At 42.1% G+C, this 19356-nt stretch overlaps 2 protein-coding genes across 4 annotated transcripts in view; one reads left to right on the top strand and one right to left on the bottom strand.

The window, feature by feature from the left end:
• LIN54 (lin-54 DREAM MuvB core complex component) overlaps nt 1-800 on the bottom strand; it is a 42947-nt gene extending 42147 nt beyond the window's left edge. For all 3 annotated transcript variants that reach the window (XM_085306294.1, XM_085306295.1, XM_085306296.1), the window contains exon 1: nt 527-800. The gene's annotated coding sequence lies outside the window, so the exon portion shown is untranslated. The remainder of the gene's footprint in view (nt 1-526) is intronic.
• A 350-nt stretch (nt 801-1150) lies between these two features.
• COPS4 (COP9 signalosome subunit 4) lies at nt 1151-10606 on the top strand. The gene is made up of 10 exons (XM_085306292.1): nt 1151-1397; nt 2674-2753; nt 3503-3654; nt 4896-4999; nt 5787-5940; nt 7087-7237; nt 7642-7812; nt 9003-9118; nt 9525-9609; nt 10068-10606. Exons 1-10 carry the CDS (start codon nt 1324-1326, stop codon nt 10199-10201), a joined length of 1221 nt encoding a protein of 406 aa, XP_085162418.1. The 5' UTR covers nt 1151-1323; the 3' UTR covers nt 10202-10606.
• Nucleotides 10607-19356: the final 8750 nt, after the last annotated feature.

Genomic DNA, 19356 nt, shown 5'->3' with positions numbered 1-19356 from the left:
CGCGGCAGCGCTCGCCTCGAGGAGTTACTTTCTCAGAGGGGAGACACCGAGGCAGCACAGACCGCAGCTCCGTCCCGCTCTCCTCCACTCCCGGCCCCCGCCGAGGGGCACGGGAGGTGGCGGACGCCAGAGCAGGGCGGGCAGCGCTCACCTGCGGGCCGGGGAGCCCCGGAGCCCCCCCGTACCCGCTTCCTGCCGGAGCGCCACGCCGCGGGGCTCCGCCGCCGCCCCTGACAGCTGCCGGGGGCGGAGGGACGACGGGGACACGGTGCTCCCTCCTCCCCGGGCGACCATCCCGAGCAGGGGCAGCACCCGGGAGCCCGCCCCGCGGCGGGGCAGTACGTCCGGCAGGGCCGGGCCTGCGCCCTCCCTGCGGGCGGCGATGGGACGCCGCTGTCAAAAGCGGCTGGGCAGCGCTGTGGCCGGCAGACACCCGCTTCCCCCACCAGCCGCCGCCGCCTCCTCCTGCCCCCGGAACCGCGCAGGGCCCGGTGCGCGCCGCCGCCTTCGCGCCCCTCGCACTCACCGGGCTGGCGCTCTTCTTCCTCCTCCTCCTCCGCTGCTGCCGCCGCCTGCTGCTGCTCCCCCCGCCGCCACCGCGGCCGCCGCGCGGCCCGCGCCACCACCGCGCCCCGTGGCCCGCTCTCACGCTACCGCGCCCGGTAGCGGTGGCGGCGGCACCAGCAGTAGCAGCAGCGCCCGCGACTCGCCGCCCTGTTTGTTCAAAATCACGCGCCCCGCGCCATTCCGCCGCCGCATCCCATAATACTGCGCAGCGCCGCCCTGGCAACCGCCGGCGCAGCGCCCTGCGCGCTCGCGCGCGCCGCCCCGCGCCACGCCCCGCGCTTCCGGCTCTCCTTCCCTTGCCCCCCGCGTCCGGGGCGGGGCCGGCGCTCAGCTCGCTCGCTGCGTGCGGCGTGCGCGCGGCTGGGCGTGCCCGTCGCGCGCACGTGACTTCACGCGCGCGTCGCGGGACGCGGCCCCTGCCTCGCGGGGCGCCGCGGCCGGCCCTGGGAGCTTGGCCGATGGCGGAGGGGGAGGGGAGAACTGCCCGCGTCCCCCGCCACGGCCAGGGGTGTTTTCTCCCGCGCGGGACACGGCGTGTTTCCTGCGCCCCGGGCGCTACCGCCATGACAGGCCGGCGGCGCGCGCCACGTGACCGCGGCGCGCCACTCCGTGGGGAGAGGCAGGTGGGGGGTGCGGAAGCAGCGGCGCCTCTCTAGCCTCCCGCCCCTGGCTGCTCTATGGTAGGAGGAGGTGCGGCGAGGACGGAGCTGTCGGCGGCGCCGGCCGCCTCAGTGGCGCATCGGTGCCGCAGCGAAGATGGCGGCCGTGGTGAGGCAGGATCTGGCGCAGCTGATGAACTCTAGCGGCTCCCACAAGGACCTGGCGGGCAAGTGAGTGCCGGCGCCCTCCCTCCCTCGGCCGGGGCCAGGCGGATCAGCGGCGGATGGGGGTTATGGCTGGGGCCGCGCGGCCGTTAGCGATGGCGGTTGAGAGAAGGAGCCGCGCGACCGTTGTGTGTGTGAAGAAGGAGCCGCGCGACCGTTGGGGGCGGGGGGAGCCGCGCGACCGTTGTCTGTGTGTGTGTGAAGAAGGAGCCGCGCGACCGTTGATGCGGAGGGTCCGCGCGACCGTTGGAGGGGGGAGGGGGAAAGAGCTGCGCGACCGTGGTGTGTGTGTGTGAGGAAGGAGCCGCGCGGACGTTGTAGGGGGGCCAGCGGGAGCAGCTCTTCTGGGAAGGCGCTGTCAGTAGGATGCTCCTGGGCCGCTTTTTAAAATAATAGTATTTTACCTCTCCTTTTTTTCCCCCTGCTTTTCTATTATTATTGTTAAATTTAATATAAAGTATCTCCGTGCTCTCGCTGTCCTAGCACGGGCTACCTAGCAGTGTTGCTGGGCCTTACACCCTCAGTGTAACTTCCCCCTGCTTCCCCATTCCTGGTGCTTCTCAGGTGTCAACTTCCTGCCTGAAACGTGAGCAGAAGTGATAGACCCTGGGACTTTCTTTCCAGGGCTTGCTTTGCATGAATTGTGTTTGTGCGTGTCCATTGTGTTTTTACTACAAGAAACTCAAAATCTAAAAATTGAATAGGTATTTTGGATATCAGACTTGGGATTTGAGCTAATCACTGTGCATGTGCACTCCATTTAGATATTTGTTAATATCTAAACATTTCGATAATAAATATTATATAAAAACGGGGTATATTCCCCGCCTGTGTTACTGTCAGTGTGGCTGTAGTGTACTATTTACCTCCATCTCCCACCTGCCACTGGCATTTTTGAACCTCTGTCACAGGTTCCTAATATTAGTACACAAGGGATATATTTTTCTTTACTATTTCTGTGCCATGTCTTTACAGCAGAAGAGCAAAGCACTATCTCTGCAATATTTTTTGGTTTTTTTTAAGGCAATTTTCATTGCCATACTTGTAATGATAAACTATGTTACGGTGGAATGTAGTCCTGGAATTTTTTTAAAGAGATAGATAGCAGTTCCTGATGAATGTTCCTGGGATTTTAGCATAGACATTTGAGAAAATACACAGCTCAAAGATAAAGCAAAAGTAAATAGAAAAAGCATTCTTAAGGAAGAAAATCAGCAAAGAAACAGAAATACTTAATAAAAAATGTAAAATATAACAGTTCTTTTTTTTAATTTGTGGGCAGATATCGTCAAATATTGGAAAAAGCTATTCAGCTATCAGGTGTGGAACAACTTGAAGCTTTGAAAGCTTTTGTAGAAGCAAGTAAGTGTGTCTAGCATAATTGTTCAYACACTGACTAAATGAAGGTCCAGACTGTGGGATTCTGTATGTGTTAGGTCTGCATGAGCCTGTATAAATGTATAATGTTCTAGTCATATTAGTAGTTAAACATGACTAAAAGAGGAACCAAACATCAGCATATTCAAAAATTAAGGGAATGCAGACTTAGAAGTTTTGTAAGTTAAGGTAACTTTCAAACCTATCAATGTTACAGCATCTGATGGTGTATCTGAGCATTGTGTAAGGATGTAAAGTATGCTGTTGAATGCTAAAATGAATATTAGATGCAAAGCTGTCTTTAAACAAACAACCCTTCTCCCCTTCCAGTCTCAAGTTAATGTGGAAAACTGCCAAGAAGAAATGGTTAGATTTCTTTTTGATGTTGTATTAGTTGTTTGGCTTATTGAGTACTTCATTAAGTTATACCTGCAGATCTTGAATTTGGCGGTAAGCTTAGTGAAGTTCAGATTAAATGTTTACTTTGTCTGAAATGTTTCAGCAACTGAAAACAGCAATTCAGAATGAAACATCTTCATTTCTAGTGTATATAGAGTGTCAGTTTCTGAGAGAATGAAATTCATTTTTTTTTTTAAAATAATTTAAATATAGGGTTAAAATATTCAAGTTTAGTATTAAAGCAAATGATTGGGTGGTTATAGACCTCTTGCCTGGAAAACACTGACATACATTTCTTCCATCTTGTATTTTTCTTCTGTGTATCTTTGAACCAGTGGTGAATGAGAATGTCAGTTTAGTAATATCACGTCAGTTGCTGACAGATTTCTGTACCCATCTTCCAAGTCTTCCTGACAGCACAGCCAAAGAAATATATCACTTCACCTTGGAAAAGATACAGCCTAGAGTGATTTCATTTGAAGAGCAGGTAAGAGATCAATGACAAGCACTTCTGGTTTACAGGCTTGGCTTTGAGGTTTTTTTAACTGCTAAATATTGTTAATCTTTAAAAATACTGTTGAAAACAGATATTCCTACCTAAAGTCCAATCTGGCATTTGTGTACATACAAAGCTTCTGCCAAATGCTGTATTTGGGACTGTGCAAAGAATACAGACTTTGTCTTTTAATCAGGATGCTAGGCATGTAATTCCTCTGCTACCAGAAAATGGCTTCTTACAATGATACAATACTCAAGCTGCTGGAGAAGCTGTCAGGATACAGACTGGTACTCATTGTTTTACATATTACCCAGCTAATGGAATGTGCAAATGATACAAAGAGCAAAGAGAAATATTTTGCTAAGTAGCTTCTGCTGCTACTTAAACTAAAAAAAAAGAAAACACTAAAAGAACACCTCTTTTTAAGCCCAGAAATGTTGTATCAGGACCTTAGTCCTTGAAACCTCAACTCTAGCTAACTGCTGAATACTTTGCAGTTCTTTTTAGAATCTGTCCTTGGTTTTCTTGTACAAAGTACCTCAGCATCCACTGAGAGTACTTACTGAAGATGCTTATATAAAAATATTATCAAATCTAGTATTAGGAAAAAAAACATGCTGTTGCTGTCATGATTTGTATTTGCCTGTTTACCTCTTTTTAAGCAGCTTTAATTCTAAAGCTTAACTGAACATGCTTTCCTGCATGTTATAATAGTTATGCAGAAATTAAATCCAAGACATCAAATGGCTTCCACTTCTGTTTATAAAACCCAGATTCTAGCACTGATATTTTATCTGCAGACACCTGCGCTACAAGTTAGAAGTTCATGTCACTCATCTCGCAGACTTGGCATGAGCTGTAAGTTGGAGGAAGAACCTGTGAATTTTGATACTCTATTTCTTCGAAGTCTCCCTTCTCTTTTAAAAGCTTATAAAAGGTTACTGCTTAGCACTCTGCGAAAATTWATGTGATTTGTTTTATCCTGAGCCAAAGATAAAGTGCTTCAAATAATCAGTTGTATGTGAAAAGCTTAGTCTTGAAGTTTGATGAAATATTTAAAAACTCTTCAAGTGGGAGGAGTTTTATTGTATGGGTGCAGGCTTATTTGTGCTAGGCTGGGATGTTGGCCAGCTGGGTATTCATAATAAGAGGAGCAGATATTGTGAATGGTAATAAAAAAAAAATCAATCAGCTTTATAGTGTTTAGGATTGATTTTCCTTTTGCCTAGGTTGCTTCGATAAGGCAGCACCTTGCATCAATTTATGAGAAAGAAGAAGACTGGAGAAATGCAGCACAAGTATTGGTGGGGATCCCTTTGGAAACTGGGCAAAAGTAAGTATTGCGCTAGATGCTGTTCTGTACTGTTGTATGTACTTGAATATGCTTGCTTCATTCACACTTCACCAAACCAGACAGTAGGAAGTTGGGGATGCATGTTTTCTCAGTTTGAGTAGTTCAGGCCACAACTGCTAGCCCAATGACAGCCATTTAAAGTAAACATCATCCTAGTGTGTCAAATACTGCACTAGAAGCTTTACACTGTTTCTCAGTTTTGTTGATAACTCTTTCAGTAGTGGTTTTCACAAGTGCTCCTCTAAGGTAATTGTCAAGTTTGTCTGTCTGTGACACTGCTTCCAAATGTTGGCTTCTACAATTTGAAATGAAGACATACAACTTTGATACTAAGAAACACAGTTGAGTTTTTTTTCTAAAACCCTTTCTATTACTTTTCTCCATCCATCCTTTCTATCCTCTTTCTCTGAATGTTTGTAAAAAGTATTAGTGTATGTTTTGCCAATATAGCACCCATTTGTTCAACTGCAAATTTGCCTTTTGATTGAAGTATCTCATCAATTATGGTAAACTGAGATTGTACACTTGGTTCTCAGTGGACAGTGTTATTTGTACTGGCATTTGTAGGAGACAGTTCTATGTTTACATTCATCTCAACTTCCCTCACTGTGAATGGACAGTGCTAATTTTGGGGGTAGAGAAGAGGGAAGCAGGGTAAAGCAAAAGCTGCCACGTAGAAGCAAAATATATATTTAGAACAGCAAGAAACAAGGGTAGCCATGGAGTAATTCTGAGTACTTACTTTTCTGGTTTTTTGTTTTTACAGACAATACAATGTAGACTATAAGTTGGAGACCTACCTGAAAATTGCCAGGCTCTATCTGGAGGATGATGACCCAGTTCAAGCAGAAGCTTATATTAACCGAGCTTCCCTGCTTCAGAATGAATCAACTAATGAACAGCTACAAATCCATTATAAGGTTGCGTAACTTTATTGCGGCCTTTTTGTAAAGGGAAACAAATCCGTGTTGAGATGATTTTGTGCAATGCTACTAAAACTTTAATAACAACAAAGCAGATGAAAGGAAAATCTAACTGGCCTTAGGAATCTGAGAGCCAATCTTAGCAATTGTTAGGCAGCTCATTCCTTTTAATTTCAAGAGAAACCTATAAAGGTTCCTTAAATGCCAGTTTTGCTGAGTTAATATTAGACTTCAAAATGTCTGAATTTTATTGGAAAATATTGCCACCTACCATTGTCTATAAACATAACAGAAAAAAAAATCATCTTTGTATTAAGGACAACTGAGGGCTTTTTTTTGAACAGTAGTTTAAATAGAAAATGCAGACCATGATAGTAGATCAAAGGCACAGGGAGTAAACCAATTGAACTTCTTTTGTCTGTGTGTGTGTTTACTGTGTATATATTTAGTATATTAATGTTGCTCAAATAGTTTTAGGAACTTTAAGATTGTCCCACCAGATAAACAGTTCTTGGTGTAATGTGACAGTATCAAAGTAGTATATAGGGGTTTAAAAATCTATGTTACAAAGCAGCTGTGCCATTATGTGTACTTTATGGTATGATGATCTTGGTTTGTTGGTTTTGTTTTCTTTTCTTCCTGCCCCCTCTTGATTTAGTTTCTCTGTGCTATATTTAAAGCTTGCACTCAATTGCAAAAGTCAGTATTGACTATAAACATTAGAAAAGCAAAAAGGAAGGGAAAGAAGACAAGCGCTTACAGCGCTTAAAAACAAGTACTTGAAATACGTCAACTACTATGTAGGTGCTAACTGCTAGTGCCAGTAGTGAAGGGGAATCTCAGTACAGCAGCTGTATAATATTTTAATAAACTTAGTTTCCAGTATTTTGAAATTAACAGTGCTTAACATGAGAACAATGCTGAAAAATGCCCATGCAATACTCTGCCACATGACTTCCACAAGGCGTTTGAAAGCTAAGCTAATAGTTTGAAGGCACAGACTTGCTCTTGCACAACTTGCCTAAGATGCAACTGAGCAATTTTTATGGTAGCTGTTGCTTTGTAATGCAGAAATTAATACATATTTGTCCTGTGCAGTCACCCCTATTAGCTTTATTTTACGGAGAGCTGTTTTCTTTCTAGGTGTGCTATGCTCGAGTTCTTGACTACAGAAGAAAGTTCATTGAGGCTGCCCAAAGATACAATGAGCTCTCCTATAAGAGCATAGTCCATGAAAGTGAGCGACTAGAGGCCCTGAAGCATGCTTTGCACTGTACTATTCTAGCATCGGCAGGTAAAATACACGTTATAGTTCTGTATGAAAGACCTACCATACTGAGTCCATATCCCTAAAGGAAGTCAGCCTCTCTGTTACTGGTGGGAAGGGATCCTGTCCTTGTAAGATTTGGCAAGTAATCCAGAGCTGTGAACACAGCATCAAGAATCTGTTGGCAAACTGGTAGCTCAAAACTGGAGTACCTTTCACTATCTTGGCCAGTGCTGAAACACCATCTTGCCTAAAGCTGCAAAAGAAACGACTGTRGGAAACAGTATTTTGGAACCAAATGCAGCAGAATTTCTTCTCTGATATAGCTTTGTTGGTTAGTTATATATCTCTAGGGAAAGATTTTTTTTGCGTGTTATCTTTAAATATGCAATCTTTGATTATTTATGAGGATTTTTTCCTGAGTCTTCTAGGACAGCAGCGTTCACGAATGCTTGCTACACTTTTCAAGGATGAGAGATGTCAGCAGCTGGCAGCCTATGGGATCTTGGAGAAAATGTATCTAGACAGAATTATCCGTGGAAACCAACTGCAAGAGTTTGCAGCTATGCTGATGCCTCACCAGAAGGCRACTACAGCTGATGGTACCTATTTCTCTAAAGCCTCATAATGCTAAGCACCTATCCACAAGAGTTAAGTTGGCCAGCTGCAGTGGATAAGTGTGTGATGGYAAAGAGTATGTTGATTATGTGATTCTTTAAGGTTATTCCCCAGCATGYTACCCTCAAAAGTATCATTTGGTGGTAAGGCTTTATACTGTGATTCATTTTTTTCTCATCAGCTCTTAAGCTTTTCAAATACTCCTCTAGAATCTAACTTCTAAAATACTGATTTTTCCTTCATCCTTTTTACAGTCCTCTAACAACCCCCCTGTGTTTCCTCTCCTTGCCTCATACTTTTTAAGCATGCCCTTTTAGAGCTTTTCCAGTTCCAGGGAATGGTTATAAATGTATGGATTACTGCTTACATTGTCTGTGTTAATTTAAGAACCAAGACAAAACCCCCCCCACACTTCATTTGGACTGTTTCCTGACTACTGACAGATATTAAATGGATAACTTTGATTTCACATTATCTCCAACTTGTTTTCTGATTGATTGCACTGAGAACTTGATTCTTCCCATAACTTCTGAACAATATACTGTCTAAACTTATGATTTCAATGGAATCCTAACCTGCCATCCTTAGGTGGCAGGTAGTTAAGAGGCAAATGAGTGAAATAGTTAAATTAAGAGCTGAACAAAACCTGAGGGTTTTAATCATTTTATGAGCACAGTAGGTTAGAGAGATTAGCTGGACCCCTTAGAGACACAAAGAGGCAAAAACAACAGTGTTTCCATTGGGCAAGTTGGGAACTGATGACATGAGAGCTCAAACTCCCAAAATTCAGATGCTGAGTCTTGTAGCAAAATCAGAAAAATGAACTTGAATCTCTGCCTCAGCCTAATATGTTCATCCCTAATACGACCTCTGTTGTTCTAGAATAGAAATCAACTTTTTTTTTAGCTTCTTGTCTGAAAAATTAACCAAATCCAGTTAATTTCTCTTTTTTTTCGAAATCAACTTTTTTTTTAGCTTCTTGTCTGAAAAATTAACCAAATCCAGTTAATTTCTCTTTTTTTTCTGTCTAGATTAACATTGATGCAAGGCAATGGGATGTGTCCAGGCTTTCTACACACTTTTTTTTTTTTTTAGGGGGGAAAGCATTTTTCATTTGTTGTACTATATAAAACATTCCAATCTTATATTAATTGTTTCTCATGTAACCCCTAAGGTTCCAGTATTCTTGACAGAGCTGTTATTGAACATAACTTGTTATCAGCAAGCAAACTTTACAACAACATTACCTTTGAAGAGCTTGGAGCATTACTAGAGATCCCTGCAGCCAAGGTATGCTTTTCTACATCTCATAGTAAAATAAGAAACACCGCAGAGACATGAGGAAATAGTCATGGCAAATATTAGGACAAAATAGTAGATATTAGAAAACTAATAGATACTCCATGTGGAAAAGATGAACAAAGTTAAATATTTAGCCCATGTGATAAAAGGAAGAGGTACATGATGTGGAATACACAAGAGTGGAATTTGATGCTAGTGGTAGTATATCCAATCATTGCATTATGAAGTGCTGACTGTGGTTTGGGGGTTTTTTGTTTGTTTTTCTTCTGTGTGTGTGTGTGTGTGTGTGTGTGTGTAGATAGTGGAAAAATCCAAAAGGACTATGAAAACCTTAGCCATTTCTTACTTGTGTTGGGAATGGAAAAAAATAACATTTTCCTTTCCATTTTTTCAGGCAGAAAAGATAGCTTCTCAGATGATAACTGAGGGTCGCATGAACGGATTTATTGATCAGATTGATGGAATTGTTCATTTTGAGAGTAAGTTTGCCCACACTAATTTTTTAGCAGCATTCAGAATGAGCATATTGAATTGCTATCTTATAACAAGCAAAGTATCTTTCTTAATGATTTCTGTCCCAAGGAGGCTTACTGCGTCGTGCTGTGGCCACGAGGTGGCAGAGTTTGCCCTTGAGGAGGACTGCATTTCTACCTATTACACATTCTTTTACCACAGGAAGGTGTGAATTTGTTCTTTCAGTCTCGATGTAGGAACACATTCACCAGGAAGTTTTCTGCTCACTTCTGCTTTGCAGTGCAGGAGTTAGGCTTGTAACAGTCAAAATCATAGTAGCTTTTGAATGCAGAAATGAGCGTGCTGTAGCTGCAAGGAGTGCTTCCTCTGTGAGGTAGGTGAGGGCAATGCTGGAGGAGGAAGTTGCAGTTGAAAAGGTGCAGGAATTGCCAAGACTCACTACGTTTTCCATGTTCTTTTGCAGCCCGTGAAGCTTTGCCAACTTGGGACAAACAGATTCAGTCACTGTGTTTCCAGGTTAACAACCTGCTGGAGAAGATAAGTCAGACAGCCCCAGAATGGACAGCCCAAGCAATGGAGGCTCAGATGGCTCAGTAACTGTGCAGCCATCATCTGAAGAGACGCAATCACCTGCTGTGCTGAAGGGAGGGAAGTGAGCAGGACTGTGAACCAAATGAATAACCAACCTTTACTTCCCCACCATCTGCTTTTACCCTGTCGTAAGACACAATTAGGTGAATGCTGTTTGGTGTGAAAGTCCCCTAGACATGATGCTCTACTGCCTCCACATTGCACTCTGCTATCCTGAAAGCTGTGGTTTCCAAGTAGAAGAAGCTGTAATGTCTGGAGCAAGCTTTGTTGTTTATTTAATTTTCTTCCACCTTACTGCTATAGCTTTGTAGCCTATTATTTCCTAAGGTGCTTGTCCTGCTATGAAAAACCTAAGTGCCATGTTTCTTTTAGTTGTAATTACTCTAATAAAGGCTAGAACRAGCCACTTAAGTGTTGCAGGGACTGGCTTTTTACATTCAACAGTGACTTAAAATAATTTCACTTGGAAATGTCAGTTTTAGCCATTGAAACTCAAAATTAAAAACAAACAGCTGTTTTTCTTCTCTACGTAAACTGTCATATGCTGCAGCATGCTAACCTGAAATGCTCACACATAATGTTGACACAAAACAATCCAAAAGTGGCATGCCTATGAACATGTAGCTATAACAACCCACTTAACTCTGCAGTGACTTTTCTGATACCTGTTTGACACAAAAGCAGCTGTGTGTGGCCTTGCTCTTATGCTTTGTCTTCCTTTTGAAGATTAAAGTCAAGGAAGCATTTGTTCTTCAGCTCCATGGGAAGATAAATACCTTCCTTRAACTCACTCTCACCCCTGTGATACCTTTGGTACCACACATGAGCAGCCTGCATCAAACTCCCCACCTGATCTGTGTAATCAGTGAGCCTGTAGCCTCCCCAGCTGGATGGCTCCTAAGTCACTGTTGTTGAGCTGCAACAAAGTAAGCTGTTGCACATGCACGCCTGAAAGCATAACTCTTCTTTAAGGGCCCTTGCAATGTTAGTGCAGCTGGAAATGTGTACCATTCGTCCTCACAGTCTCCCAAATATACAACCCTTAGTATTGTGTCATCTTCTGCAGAGGTTTTGAGACAGCTCTTCTGATGGTAGTTTCATCAGTAGCTGTTTGCTATCAGAAGTCAGGTTTTATAGTCCAAGATGATCATGTACAGGTTGTTGCTGAACACCTTCCAGTGACTGCAGTCACTGGCTGTGTAGAAGATAGGGGTGGATCCCTAATATTAAATAGCTGCTTACCAGCAACAGCAGTATCCACATTTGTACATWACATTCCAATACATCTTTACCTTTTTTGACATCTGTCTCTGCAAACTTACAGCCCTCTGGGAGAAGCACATGCAGTACTAGCACAAACTGTCAGTCTGCACAAGCATGAGTCAGTTGTAGTGCCAATGGATGGCACAAGAACTGTGCTTTAGAAGGTTAACATTTGGCAGCAGTTACTGCTTGTTCATATGCAGGTTCAGGCAACACACATTTTACCAAGAACAGAGCAGTAGCGCTAATTAAGTCTCAGTAATGCAGTGCCAAGGGCTAGCAAGGGCCTGAGCTTCACAGCCTGCTCAAGTTCCAGATGTACAGATCTAATTTCCATTTGGACCTGTTCTCTTTGTCAGAATGCAAAGCTCATTAGGCTTTCATTTGTCAGCTCTTACTAAAACTGGACAGTTTCCCTAGAGCAACCTTTCAGCTTCATAGGCCATTTCTGCTGGTTATTGTTCTTGGATACACACTAGCACAAACAAGGTATCACTTACTTCCATACAAGAGAAATTCTCTTGGTTTTATTTGGCTGGTTATTTAATTCACTTGATGAAGTTCTCCACTAAGCAAGTTGTCCTTGTTACCAGCTAAAACCAGTTGAATTCATTTAAGCTGAGGCAAGCACCCTGGCTCACAGCTGTAATGTATACATGCTCCCATACGGCACAAGAGCAAGCAGAATACCAGTGGTCAAACCCAGTAGTCTTGTGCTCCTGAGTCAGGAAACTTCCCTGCCCATAGGGAGTGTCTCGACCAAAGAGGTGCTCCCCTGCTCAGTCAGTCATAAGACCGTATTGATTGTAAGACAACTCTGTGAGGTAATCTCACAACATAACACCTTCTGGTATCTGTAACCAGAGCCCCACCACTCTGCAGTCCCCAAGAGCAAGGAGAGCATTTTCCCCAGCACCTTTTACGCATTCTCCTGGAAGTGGGCATTTCCTTTCCTGCCCAAGTGAGGCAGGCCAACAACACTAAGTTGGCTAAGATCTTTTTACCCTTTCAGGAAATTGCACCTGTTACTAGCCATGAGCAATAGTAGTAGGGAAAGTARTACCACCAGGGCCACAGGTGAGTTGTGACATGGCAGCCAGGGGTGCAGAGAGGAGCTGCCCACCTTTTGACAGTGGCTTCCCATAGGGGAGCAGAGGTAGAAAACCTCCCATATAATCATAACAGCCAGAGCTTGGGTGACAGTGACCCTCCTGAGTGGGCTGTCTTCATGCAATAGAAACGTACCAGGGTCAGCGACCGGCACTCAGGATGCTCAAAGACCCACGAGTGTCATCTGCCTTGTTATGTGGCCTCATGCATTAATTACGTTCTAACACAGCAGATTAGTGTATCTGCTACAGTCAAGGGTGATATTGCGGTAGATAACATTGTAAGCCAAGATAAACAAGAACAAATCATGACCCTACTGTATTTTTGCTGTATTGCTTTCTCCAAGTCAGAATCTGAACAGACAGCTGGCTTTGGCAGGTGACCAGGGATGACTTTATCTCCAGGAGAACTTCGTTAAATCCAGTGTGGTGGGGAAAATAATATTTTGTTTATACAGTGTAAAAAAATAGATATACATTTAGAATATCTGCACAACAAAAAGTACCCTTTAAAATAAGTATCTTCGGTGATTAAGCTTTTTATTGCTTCAGTAAAGTGTGGCGATTAAGTTTGAAACAGAAACAGTTCTGAGCTACGTGGAGAATTTTCTGTTGCTCCAGCTAATCACACCATGAAAACTTGAGGCTTGCAGAGTAACTTGGGTTAATTGCTGTGCCGGAGACAAGCAGAAGTTCCCCTTTGATTTCTCTAAAAGGGTTTATTGTTGCCCAAGTATCACTTACCTTAGTACTAGAGTACATTTATACTGTCTCTGTTTTGCTCTGGAATATTTCCAGTGACCTATGCATCACAATATATTAATTTTGAGTTAAGTTTCCCCCCATGCCCCAGGTCCTTATCACACTTGCACTTTTTTTTTTTTTTAGGGGAAGAAAAACAGTACATGCACAGGTTTTTTATCTGTGCTTTCCGATAGCAATACCTTTGTCCACTGCAAGAAATTCACTGGGAACATTATTTCAATGTTCCCAGCTGGGGGAGCAGGAAGGGAGAAAAATCTCAGAACCATTACATTTGAAAGCAACAGTTCTGGAAAAAAAAACCCTGCCATTTCTAGAATAAAAAACAGTCACCTAGGATTTGTTTGACACTGGAACTGACATGGAAAGACAGAGTAGAAGATCTTRTATTTGCTAGAAGTAACTATCTCTCACATTTTTCTTTTAAGATAACAAAATACACTTAGTGATATAGTTACTTGCAGAATTTTGATAGTTTTCTTTCTGCTTTGTTTCTTGTGTTATGACACCAAGTGGAATATCTCATATTTGCTACAAGTAAATAGCTCCATTCTGTTGAGAACTGTGTTCATGCAAACACATGATTAGCTGCATACATTGGATCCAAGCTCTTTCACACTTTCCAATTCATTGACTGCTTACAGAAAGGAAGTGGAGTCAGATCACAGGACGAGAGGAGCACTGGACCAGAGCCCACCACGCGTGCCCCAGGTAAGCCAGCCCCAGAACCAGGAATGGTCTAGCCCACAGCAGTGACCCTGACTGGGCTGCTCTGCCCYCACGATCCACACTCATGTACCTGCAACGCACTGCTTAGTTGCTTGGCCTTCTTCTAAACTGAGACAGTGCTCTTGAACACTTCTGCATTGCGTGAGGTGACTGTAGCCCACGGCATAACACAGGCTTCATTCTACATTAGATTCTCAAGTGAAGTTACTTGTAGCTATTGAAAGTGATGCTGCCTGATAATTCTTTGTCTCAGTTACAAAGAGAGATTTTTATCATCATCAATATTAGCCCCAGGGCCTGTTGGTTTTCTTCTTGCTTAGCTTGTTTTACTAATTTTCTTCTAACAAGCAAGTCACACTGACTTCTGCCTGCCCTGTTCTCTTGGGAGCATACTCTCTATGATGTACTTGTGCTATATATACCTTCCACCTAAATCCCAATTTAGGGCATTGGCAGCCTCACTCTCCACTACATAAGCCAGAAAATAATTCTAGGAAGGCATGAAGGATGTGTCCACAGCTGCTTTGTGTAATATTCTTTCTCCTTGTGGATCAGAAGTGACTTCTGGAAAGCAAGGAAAGGACCCACATTTCTTACAGAAGAAACCTAGGCCACCAGCTCTAAACTGAAAACTGGCCTTTGGTGATCAGGTAACTACATACGTGAATGTGGGCAGCCCTGATCCCTCCAAGCCCAAGCCATGCTGCCCATCTGGGTGTCAGTACTGCTTTGGTCAAGGCCTCCCCCAACCCAGGGAGCAGAAACGAGCAGTTCCCACTAGGTGGGGAGCTAAACACRCATAATGATAGCAAATGCCTTGCTCTGATAGAGGACTACCAGCGCACTGCCATCTTTACAGTACRATTAAATTCCATTCATCCTTAGGAAATACAGAAAAAGAGCATAATTAGCTTCTTTGGCTTTTTGGACTTCTGGGTCTGTACTCAGAACATGCTATGAAGCTTTTTTCACAACYCCATGGGTTAGATCTCACTCACCTGCTTCAGCTAATAGGTCATTTTGGCACCAGAATAAGTGGTACAAGCTCTTCCATAACTCCCAGTTTCTTCTCTGCCAGTAGAACAAGATACAAGGAAAGGATAATTTTGGAAGAGGGAAGCAAACACACTCACTGAGCTTTGCAAACCAATTAAAAGTAATATCTAACAACTTGTCAATGGCAGTATGGGATATAACTTCAGATTCTTAAAGTCTTGCTAGCTTTGTATCATACTTTTTTTTTTTAAAAAAAGTCCACTGTTTATAATATGGTTCTTTTAATAGGAGCTTTCAGAAGAGCTCCCAAGACCAGGAGAATTCCTCATTAGAGAGGCAACACCCAGACAAACTTCTTCTCATTGTTTCTTAAAAACCTTGGAAGCACTTTTTTTTATACATGATACAGGGTTTCTCTATGAAGTGATGTATCTTCATTCTTTTGCAGTAGTTATGAATCAAGCATTACTGTTCATTGCATAAAGCAAGAGAAAAATAGAAGAACACATTCCTTTAAAAACAACACTGCACTAGAATACAGTCAGTCACCTTTGATTTTTATTGAATAAAAAACAACTAAATACTTAAAACTGTAGAAGCTTGATTTCATGTGACCATTTAACTAGGGGAAATAGGACCAAAACATTTCAAGAATGTAGCTTTATTAATAAATTGCAACAGATAATCTAAACAACTAATAAAATACTGATCTCCTCTCTATACTGTTCTCTTCGCACAGCCGCTACAATTAGAATAACTGTACCCTTTCCTATCATGCATACAGGAAATACTGCTTTACTTAATAAGAAGGTAGGACTACATTTAGGCAGCTTAATGCTTCACTACCAACTACAAGCTTCCTTCCCAAAAGCCTAGAGACAGCTAACAAGAAACACTAAACACAAAAACCCAGATAAAACTTAAAACATTTAACAACAACCTACAACTTGCACACTGCACTACAAAAAAGAATTAAGTATACCTGCACCCCCCTCTATCCCCTTACACTACAAGGTACAAGCTTGGKGAAGCCCCTACTAGTATGCAATATAGCTGACTCCAAAAGACTCTAGCTTCTTCAACTACTTCATAGTCAAAACAGCTACAGAACAAATACAACATAACAATCCAAACAGAACTTCACTAGCTGAAAAAGCTACAACTTCATTCAGTACTTAAAACAACTTAAAATGACATTTAAGCTATTCATAACAAAACACAGAGCCACTTACCTCACCAAAAAAGGGGAARGATAATAACACAGCCTAAACACCTTCTCTTTAGCTTACTTCCCTAAGCCTTCCTTCAGCTGCTTATACCTAATGAGCCCCTGCTGTTAATCAGTGCCTTGGCTTTGGGCCAAATTACTTTGAGTCTATATAATCCTGCAGCCTCGCATAGGGTTGAGTTTRTTAGTTTGTTGKTTTTTTTAGTTTGTGTTATACTGTAAGTARAATGCTTGTTTTCATATTGAATTTTTTTCAGGGCAGGTTTCTTTGTTTTATAATGCTGCTTAATAGTGATATGTTTGTTAGCTTTAGGTTTGTTTTTAGCTGCTCTTTTTCTTTCTTTGTGTGTGCYTTATATATATGCATATGAGAAAACTAATGGTATGATATATTGAAATAATTATATATTAAAAAGCATAATGTTTTGCCTTTCCTTAGCGCGGTTTGAAGTGTGCAAGGTGTTCTGCTTTGTTTGTTTTCATTTCATAAAGCAATTTATTTTAACAGTAGCATCAGCTGAGAGGGTGTTGTTGCCCTGGACTGATACAGTATGAGTTCTGTGATTCATTCTAGTGTGGATTATTCAAAAGCGTAATGCAGTGTGGGTGACAGAAAATGGTTTTTCTTATKTTAGCATTTATTTTTTCCTGCTTTCATTGCTGTAGAATTTCTATACAGACTCATCCTTTTGCTGAGAGGAATAAGCTTTGTGCTGAAGTAGCAATACTACTACTGCAATTTYAGTTTTCACTTCTAAATAAGAAATTAAATGCTAGTGTATTTAGTATGGCTTAAATCAGAAGTGTTTCTAACTTTTTTCATTGGTCTACTACAAAATGAGTAGTTATTGAAGATACTTTAAAGTGCAGTGTTTTAGGAAGTGGTTGAAGAARCTGTGTGCTATAGTAGCCATACAATTTGTAGGGAAACCTGGTATGGTCATTTTTTAGCTACCTTTCAGATGCTGCAGTCATTACTTCAGTCTATGCACTTGACAGTATGTGCATGTTTCTGGTTTTGTATGCATGGCATTTTCAGAGGATATCTGAACATGTAACTTAATCTGGGTAAGAAATACTGTAATATTTCTGGGACTTGTCATTTAAAATATTATATGGTATAGTTAGATATGTGAGCTTCCTTAGAACATCATGTAATAATTTGCAGTTATTGCTTACAGACTGGTTTCAAGAGCTGGGAAGTGAAAAGGCCATGTTCTTGAGAATACTCTGCTATGTAGGTACAGTCCAAGTTGCTGTACAGACTCCATAAAACAAGTGAAATAGATAAGGTGCAACTGTTTCACATGGTTAAAATCCACTATTGGCTTTAATCCTTTGTGTTTTTTCTAAGTCTCTAGAATGAGAGACAGCAGCAAGACTGTGCTTTTTGTTCTTTGAATTACCGTAGTTATTATCTGAAACATTTTTATACTGTATGTTGTAGTTGTGTAGTTCAATTTCACAGTAATGGATAAAAGCAGGGACAAGTTMGATGAGTAGTTGGGAGGTTTTTAAGTACTGGAGTCTTTGTAAAATATTTTGTGATGAACATGCTCCAAGCCTGCAGCTTCTCCTCTTTGCCACCCCTCTTTTGAAAATGAAGAACATCCTAAGATATGAGGATGGTTGCTTTGGGGGGGAGATGCCAGGCCTCTTCCAAAGCACRTATGTTTTGAATAGTTAGGGACACAAAATACAAGCTAGAAAAAATGAAAATGTGAAAAGGTAGTGATGTCCATTATAACCTGTGTTCTATTTTTCTGTTTGCACACATCTTACAGCACTTACAAACCCTTTCAGATTAGGTATGGTGTRATACAGTTACAAGCTTTAAATAAAKACARATACAGGGCAAAATGGAAGAGAGAATGCTGAAGAGAATAAATGGCAGTGAGGTCAGATGCTGAAGTAAAATTCAAAACCTCTCCTATAAGGAAGATGGGAGACCCTTGGAGCTATTATCTTAAGTTTGAATTCATGTTATTCTGGTGCTAAAAAGCTTTTAGATTTTCAAGAGCAAACATGTAGTCCTAGTTCATAGTTCTGTTTTATATGTAGAGTAAATGAACATAAAAAGTATGTGTATAGAATAAAGAATTACAGAACATGACTCCTCACTGAAAGCTTTTTATAAGCTTTTTAAGAACAAAAACTACACATAAAACTAAGTCTTTGATATCAGACATGTTCCTCTGTTTAAAGCAGCATTGAGAGACAGGGATGGAAAATACAGACCTGCCTCTATAAACCTCCTTTACAGGCTGCTAACTAACTAACAGCTTTAACCTAGGGGGGTTTGTTAATGGAGCTTGATAACTGTTCCCCTAACTGGAGGGCATGGTCTGATGAGAGGCTTTTTCTTGTCATGAGCAGCGAGGGAAGATGAGCAGGAGTGCCCCTGACTTCCCTGCAAGCCCTGCGTGGGCAGAGGCTGGATGGGAAGTCAGTAGGTGTACCCAGCCTCTGTGACCACTCTAGCAATATACAGAATCACGGAATGGATAAGGTTGGAGGGACCTCTGGAGATCATCTAGTCCAACCCCGCTGCTCAGGCAGGAGCTGAGCTGTGCATTTGTACCACAGGAGTGGCTAAAGACCTGAGACAGGATCAGAAGCTTTTCAGCTGGTTTGTGCAAAAAGAGCTACAGCTCCTGCTCGGCTCCCTGTTATATCTACTGGATGTTCCATTTGATTTTGCTGAAATTTGCCTTTTGAGTGGTAACTTTGGTATTTATCTCTGCTTTGTGGGATGTGCCAAGAGCCAGTCAGAGATGAGTTAATCACTGCACTAGGGGTTCATGTTAGTTATGGACTCTTCAATAGGCTTGATAGCCTGCCAGCAGTCCCAGGGAAAACATCAAAGGTGAAAAGATTCATTCAATATGCAATTACAGCATGGTAGTAGTGTAAGGGATTATGATTTAAAGGAGAATAGATGTTGGCAAACAAGTGATATGTTTTTTTTCTTTCAGTGGAAGCACTAGAGTTGAAAAAAGTAATTGTGCAGGTATAATAGCATTGGAGGACAGGGGATACCCAACTTGACAGGAATGCATGATTTGCAAGAGTTA

Source organism: Rhea americana, unplaced genomic scaffold, assembly GCF_003343005.1.
Source record: "Rhea americana isolate MKP2758 unplaced genomic scaffold, rheAme1 scaffold_237, whole genome shotgun sequence".
NCBI lineage: Eukaryota > Metazoa > Chordata > Aves > Rheiformes > Rheidae > Rhea > Rhea americana.
The sequence above is the reverse complement of the archived record's forward strand: the minus strand, read 5'-3'. Positions and strand labels throughout refer to the sequence as shown.